The 8,101-nt window shown below is 33.5% G+C and overlaps 1 protein-coding gene and 1 long non-coding RNA gene across 2 annotated transcripts; one reads left to right on the top strand and one right to left on the bottom strand.

The window, feature by feature from the left end:
• Positions 1 to 238: 238 nt before the first annotated feature.
• On the bottom strand, positions 239 to 7,898 carry LOC107768541 (receptor-like cytosolic serine/threonine-protein kinase RBK1). The gene is given in 9 exon segments (XM_016587671.2): positions 239 to 860; positions 1,172 to 1,321; positions 1,553 to 1,688; positions 1,787 to 1,866; positions 1,954 to 2,108; positions 2,788 to 2,821; positions 2,823 to 3,046; positions 6,715 to 7,293; positions 7,621 to 7,898. Coding segments are annotated over 9 exon segments (1,524 nt in total). The 5' UTR covers positions 7,628 to 7,898; the 3' UTR covers positions 239 to 701.
• On the top strand, positions 1,309 to 4,107 carry LOC142166207 (uncharacterized). Its single transcript, XR_012696384.1, has 3 exons — positions 1,309 to 1,413; positions 2,635 to 3,062; positions 3,885 to 4,107. It is a non-coding gene; the product is annotated as an uncharacterized LOC142166207 (long non-coding RNA).
• Positions 7,899 to 8,101: the final 203 nt, after the last annotated feature.

Below are 8,101 nucleotides of genomic sequence, written 5' to 3'. Positions count from 1 at the left end.
AACTCATAAAGCTGAGATACTGACTTCGCCTCTTTATTCTCAACGACTTTATTTCAAGTTTTGAAGGGAGGTAAAATTAAAGCTCAAATAAATAGTTAGTTTTGCTGTTGATGTCTCTAAGCTTTGGGAGAAGTATATGTGCAAGTTGATTTGTGTAAATATCAAAATGAATCATTTTCTCCCCCTTTTTTTAATCTTATGCCTTTCATCTGGTGTCTGTGTGCCTTTGGGAAACATCTTTTGCATACATTTAATAATTACTAGTATAAATTTCTCAGACAACTGCATAATTTACATATTACATTATAAGTTGGATCAGTGCAACCAAATCCAATAATAATACAAAACCAAAATGAAATTTTGATGAGTGAAAACTGACTTAATGCAGTATAATCACTTGCTTTTTGCTGCATCAATTTTGTTCTGCTAATGTCTTTTTTCGTTCTTGGCAAATCAACAGTTGACATCTAAATATGGAGACACATTAGAAGATAAACTTAGATGTTTGCGACACTGCTTCTCAGTGTTAAGATGGACAGCATATCAAAACCTTTCACTCCAAAAAACAGCTAGTGGAATATGTGACTGGATTGAACTCTTGATTTTACAAGATTTATGTACAAACGGAGAACAAGTACGAATAGCTAACAGTAGCAGATGCAGAACAAGGATCAATGAGACTTGATGATAAGATCAAAAGATTACTCCATAACGAGCTGCATATGACGATTGAGATCTTTGAGATAAGTTGTGTTACTGTAATCGTCGAAATCACAAGCATCCAGCATTAATGATCTTCCTCCCGTTGATTTTTGCTTCATGTCTATTGGTTCATTCTCGCCTTTCAACAGCTGAACAGCCTGCATAGTCCAAGAATTTACAAGCATTCGGGTAAATCTCATCTTGTACTCATAGATGGTTGTTTTGCATGCATTCAGTAACATCATGCACCAAATCATATTGTTTGCATAATGCTAGAGCTATTAGATATGAAGTTGAAATCAATTAAAGTGAGGTTTCGTTTCACATCCTCGGTAGTATTTCTAGTCATTTCAAGTTTGGACAATAGGATGAGTAATTCTAGTTGTCTAAGGATTTCCAAACTGATTGTCTAAGGACAATAGGATATGGTTTTCAACTTGCAAACAACGTGTAAAAGATAAAGACATACCCGTTTCATGTTGGGACGCATGTTTGGCAAATGATGAATGCATGTAGAAGCTGTAAACATAGCTCTTTTCATCTCAACAATGTCGTAGGCATCGCCTAGACGAGGATCTGCTAATTCCTTGATATTGTTCTTTTCCAGCATTGGTTTTGCCTATGCAAAATAGCAGCAGATATGAATATTTCTTCAGAAATTCAAAATCTAGAGGCAAATCCAAGATTCAGAATCTATGAGTTCAAAATGAGGTAATCTTCTTATATGTATACGCTTTAAACTTTTTTGGCATATGTATATATTTTTCGAGTCAAAAAGTAATGAGTTTAGTTGTACCCCTGCATCAAAACAAGTTCGTCCAAAGAATGTGTCAATTTAACAAGACCATACCCACATCACAAGACTCTGTCTGGATGAATCAACAGCACGACGACCAGTAATAAGTTCCAATAGCAGAACTCCAAAGGCAAAAACATCGGTCTTCTCATGAACAATTCCATGCATAAAGTACTCTGGTGCCATATATCTGAGAACCAATTATGTCATATTTTCATCAGACCAACAATTTGTAATGAATGATTGAATGAACCCATTTAAAATGCAGTTGTGCTGAACTTTACATACCCAAAAGTTCCTTCAATAGGGGAAACAATATGATGAGCCCATTTTTCTGGCAACCACTTTGCAAGTCCGAAATCAGATATCTGCAACAATATGAAATTATTCATTACACGCGAGTGAGTTGAAATTGTTCATTACAAGGTTTTTAAAGAAAAAACAAGAATGAAAACCTGAGGTTCATAATCTTCAGTAAGTAGAATGTTAGAGGCTGTAATATCTCTATGGATTATGCGCCTTTGGCAATCAGAATGAAGATAACGCAATCCTTCAGCTACTCCAACTGCCACTTTATATCTTATTTTCCATTCAAGACACTCTTCTCTACCTGAAAAATGCTGAGTTCTTCATTTATCAGTCAAACAACACCAACATCCCAATTCACCTCATTACATTTTATACTTCATTAAATGATACATGTCCTAGTAATAAAGCATTAGACTAGAGATCAATATCAAACAACCATAGTTTATTATTCCCGTGAACTGTGTGACCACCTCATCAAAAACCTAAAAATGTTTGAAAGAATACACTTTTTATTGCTTAACTGGTAAAGTTGTTGTCATGTGACCAGGAGGTCACGGGTTCGAGCCGTGGAAACAGCCTCTTGCAGAAATGCAAGGTATGATTGCGTTCAATACACCCCTGTGGTCTGGTCTTTCCCGGACCCCGCACATTGCGGGAGCTTAGTGCACCAGGCTACCCTTTAATTACATTGTGTCTCGACACGCTGCCCTTGATTCTTTTTCATGAGCCAACTATTAGGAAATATATTTTATTTTTTGTAACGGTGATTTGAATGACGACCTCTACTCTGATACTATATTTAATTGTTTGACCACCTCATCTAAAAGTTTAAGCTTTTAGAGTGATATTATCCAATCCAAAACTTGAAGGCGGCTTGAAGTGGCCTCGTACATTATGATGAGGGACTGGTGTATTTTCTAACAATTTCAAGAGAATTATTCAGCAACAAAGTTGAGGCTTGAGAGAGAGAAATACAGCACCGTGTAGTACAGAAGCAAGGCTGCCATGTTGCAAGGTATTGAAGAACAAGGTGCAGACCACCATCAACACTGAAACCAATTAACTTAACAGCATGAGGATTATTGATATGAGCAATGATTCCTAGCTCAGATAAGAAGTCTCCAACTCTGTCCTCGTCATTCTTTTCTTTCTTTGTTATTTTCTTGACTGCTACAACTTGTCCATCAGGTAAATGTCCTTTGTACACTTCTGCATGTCCTCCTTTGCCAATCAAGTTATCTGTCACATTTCCAAGGTATAAAATCAGTAGAATATTTAGCATAAACTACGTGCAAAGTTATTTGATGTTGGCACTTCTATTTTCAAGTAAGCGTGCACATTATGCAATCTAATTATAAGACTATACTCCCTTTGTTTTAATTTATGTGAACCTATTTTATTTTTAGTCTATGCCAAAAAGAATGACCTTTTTTCCTATTTGGAAACAATTTACCTTTATGCAATGATTTATAGTCACACAAAATATATGTGCCTCATTTTACACCACAAGTTTAAAAGCCTTATCTTTTTTTTTAAACTCTGTGTCCAGTCAAATGGGTTCACATAAATTGAAATGGAGGGAGTAATACATTTCCTTGAAAGCAACATATTTTAGGTAAAATTGTGAGATTCTTGAAAAAACTTTCTTTTTGTATCCGGACCAACTTAATTATTTCACTGGGTATCTCACAACATTATTGGGTTAAAATGAGGATAAAGATCAATTTTAGCCCGCGGGCGAAATTATTTATATTTGGTAGCTGCAAAAGTGTATAAAATTTATGTATTTTCTTGTATATAACATACAGAAATATATACATATCCAAAAAATATATAAAAAATTATACATTTTTCATCTATTATTTCGAGAGCGGCTATATAGTGCCATTTTTCCTAAAAATGACTACGAAGATTCACATAGATAGATAGAAATCACCTAGCATTTTTTATCATGGTTGGAATTTGAATCAAGTTTTCTATATTTTCATCCCTTAGGAGCTTGTGGAATTCTTGGACAATTGGACCATTCATTTATTTTTTTTCTTTTTGAGTCAATAATAATGGCAAGAAGCTGCAGGCATGTGCAGATGAGTACACTTGCAGCTGCTCAGCTGCATCAACATGGCCTTGGAGCAGAAATTTCAAACTTGAGGGGACAAATTGAAACATCAAGGCCCATAGACAGTAATAGAAAAATTAAATACTCCCTTTTGTTTCAATTTAGATAATACAATTTCATTGTTGGCAATGACACATTTCTACAATTGAATAATTTAATTCTAAATTCTTTATTTTTCTCATTTTACTCTTAATGAGAAGCTTTTCTAACCACATTTATTCGGAATTTCCGACCAAGATTACCAAATTTCCACCTTCCTAATAAAATTAGTCAAGTCTTTACTAATTTGCCACCTTCCTGATATATAATATTCCTAAACTGTTGAGTACAATGAGGTTTCGGGTCTAAATTTCAGTGACAGGAAAAATATTAGGTGGTTTCTTCTTATCTATTCAATCTTTGGTGGATAGTGTTACTCGAATCTTGTACAGATGGGAAGTCGTAGATAAAATTAATCGAGGTGTATACAAACTGATCAGATAATACGATTTCAAAAAAACTCCTAAATAAGAAAAGACCTTTAAGCATTTTTCTGTTTGGTAGTGAATAAGTAGATCCCCACAAGTCACTATCACTTTGATTATTGTAATAAAAATCTTGAGCAGTCCATGTTTACTTTTCTGCTATGGCTAAAGAAAAGTAGAAGATCAAGTACAAGGCTGCTTTGACTAGTGAGAAGTGGGGTAGTTGAATTCCCTGAACCCAACATTATTAAAAAAACTAAAACTTAAATGTGAACTTATAATAAAGCAGGCAATAGCATGCGGCCTTAAAATGCACAAATAGTACTCTTCATATGTCCCATACCTGTCTAGGCTCTTGCTTCTAAATTCATTATGTAAAAGGCAACAGTGCTAATATTGTCTTTTATGTATAAATAAAAGTACCTCGACAGGTCTTGAATTCGAGCCACGCCGGAACAAAAGTATAGAAATACTATAGATCCTCCTTATTTGACGGGGAATTTAAAAAAAAATATTTTTGAAGTTTTATTTCTCAAAGGCGGAACGTTGGAACAACGGAGAAACGCTATGCATTTTTACACGTGATGTCTGTGATGCCTACTCCCTCCCGTCCACTTTAATTAATTTTTTGATTGTTTTATATATATTAAGGAATCTACATTTTAACATTAATTAATAATAAAATTGATTATATTAATCTTAATTTGTTCATTGAAACTATAACAAATATTACTATGCTCTTTATTCAAACTGCAACTTTAACAAAAGGAAGCTAATTCATTCTAGATATCTGAAAAAATCAAATATTATGAACCACAAAAAAAATATAAAAGCATCAATTAAAATAAATCGGAGAGAGTATGGCGAAAAACGGGAGGATGAAAATGAATCAAGAAAAAAATGAACCATACGTATTATGGGTTGTGACAAGTAGAGCAAGGTTCAAAATGTTAGAGCCAATCTTTTAATGAGGGAGGTAGTGTAAAATTTTCTTTCTAATGTATTTAAATCTTATAAATGAAAATTTTGTGATTTAGAAGAAGGATAAGGATGTTAATAAGTTAAAGTTTTGGGTGGAGCAGTAGTAAAGTCTTGTCTCTGTCAAGAAAGAGTCATACCCCAAATCTAACTGTTCCATGTTATAAATAGCTGGGAACTTTTTAGGTTTGTAGTAACCCCACAACTAAAAACTTTTTATTAATTAAATTAAATTTATTTGACTCAATTAGCATTTGCTACCGTACAACACTTCAACAGTTCTACATTCCTTCCCAAAATAGACCTCAATCTCTTCAAATTTCAAATAAAATTATTTATTTATTTTGGGCAATAACCGGTGTGTTTCTTGAAAGAACATGAAGGAGAATACGAAACAAATTAAATAAAAAGAAAAATCTGCAAATTTCCAATTTCAATAACTCAAACAAAAAAAATTTAGTAAAAAAAAAAAAGTAGTTCTTTTAAAAAAATAGAAAAAGGTCCAGATTTTTATAACTCCCAATTGTTTTAGCATCCCAAGAATAAGTGGGAACATAAAGCAAATTTTCAGCGAAAGGTAATACCAATACCTATAAGCATAAGTAATTTTGAATAAACCAACAAAATATACTAAAAACTTAAAATTATGTAACACTAAAGCATAAATAATTTTGAATAAACCAACAAAATATACTAAAAACTTAAAATTATGTAACACTAAGGTGTATGGGCTAAGTCAATAAAAGAAAAACTATGAAAATCATGATCCAAACTATAGCACATATAAATAAAGTAATTTGAAGGGGACATTCGAGCAACGGTATAATTATCTTCGCTCGTGTGATTTCTGCCGCGGGTTAGAGTAGTAGAAGCTCCTAATAATGCTTATATTATGGTAGGTTCTCTATATCATACCCTTCGAGTTGCGGTTTATTTTCGGATCCTGCTTCAATGCAAGATGATTTATGCATCGAATTGCCCTTTATAAATATAAGTAATGTGTTTTTTCTCATCTATCTAAATCTTACACACACTAGTTATGCTGGCAGACGGTAAATAAAATGGCTGTCCGATGAACTAAACTCCCACTATACTGAGGGTTCGAGAAAGGGTCGGACCATGAGGATCTATTGTATGTATTATTATCCTGCATTTTTGCAAGAAATTGTATTTGTGCTCGAACCCGTAACCTCCTAGTTACTAGGTCACATGACAATAACTTTAGTGGTTACGCCAAGACTCTGGCGGAGAGAACGTAAATATCTAATAAAATAGTTAATGCGCGTACAAGTTGACATAAACATCAAAATTATTTAAAAAAATTACTAAAATTATTATAGATTTACCTGGAGTGAAATTATCAGTAGCTTGAGCAAGTTCATCAAAGCTAAAATTCCTCCAAGAAGGCTTAGGCACAACAAAATCATGGCAATCAATTCTATCTTCTTCTGCACTTCGAATTCTAGCCAGCAATTTCCTCTTTATATTTTTCTTTGGTAGTAAATTTTCATATCCTCCAAATAATTGTATAGTCGATAATCTTCTTATAGACTTTTTCTTCATTTGATCAAAAAAATTCTTAAAACTCAACCCTTGTCCCGCCTCCTCTCCTCCGCCATCTCCGCCACCGGAAACAGCCGTTTTCTCGCCGCCGGGAGACGGAGATGACCCGAAACTGCTGCTTCTTTCCCCGCTGCTAATGCTGCTGTTGTCGGAATCTGATGTCCCTGAGATATGAATTTCCAAAACTGCCCTTGGTGATGACTGATCATCTTTGGTTTTTTTGTCCTTTTCTCCATTTTCTTCTTTGCCCTCCAAAATTTCTATTTCTACTTTTACTTCTACTTCTTCTTGTTCCTTTTCTGCTTCTTCTCTCTTCATTTCTTCTTTTTCTCCATTTTCTTGAACTTGTACTGCACTTTCACCTACAAAAATTCATATAAGAGAAAAAAAATCAATTTTTCTCCAAATTTTTTGCACCACCAACATAAGCTTATACGTCGAGACGGATCATTATACATGAAAAACTACTAAAATTTCAACAAATATTATATTCTGAACCTATAATTATAAACGTATAATGAGTTGAGTGACGTAAACATAAAAACAGAAAGACAGAACCCATCATGTTTAAATTCTGAATCGACCTTTATTTACATGCGTAAAAGGTTCAATATTTAGAAAAAGGTTTAATATAAATACACATAAAAAGGAAGAAAAATGAAAGGAAAAAAAAAGGGAAAGGAAAGAACCTTCCATGGTATATTTGGAGATGTTGTGTTAAACACAAATGAATAAATTTGAAGAATTTGCTATGAAGCAAATGAAAAGGAATTTAGAAGAATTAGAACATATTCTATGAAGGTTTACATTTGAGGTTCAATAATAATTCATAATTCTTCTCCCCTAAGAAGAAGAGAAAAAAGAGAGAAAATGGTATATCTTAAAGAAGTTGTTATTCTTATTTGAAGAAAAGAGAGGTTGAGGAGGAAACAGAGGAGAGAAAACCGGCTATGTTGTACTTGGAATAATATTATGTGTGCTTACATTTATTTATACGCTAATGGAATGCAAATACTATAATTAATTAGTAATTATAAAATTTGTGGGGGCATGAAATCTTTGCCGTTGGATTTCGACATACTTGATTTGCTTTGTGTTTGATGAAATCTTAGCCGTTGGAGTTGGACATTCTTGATTTTTGGCGCAACTAACGCTATGTCTATTGTCGGG

Source organism: Nicotiana tabacum, chromosome 11 (assembly GCF_000715075.1).
Source record: "Nicotiana tabacum cultivar K326 chromosome 11, ASM71507v2, whole genome shotgun sequence".
NCBI lineage: Eukaryota > Viridiplantae > Streptophyta > Magnoliopsida > Solanales > Solanaceae > Nicotiana > Nicotiana tabacum.
Note: the sequence above shows the minus strand (reverse complement) of the source record. Positions and strands in the feature narration are given on the sequence as shown.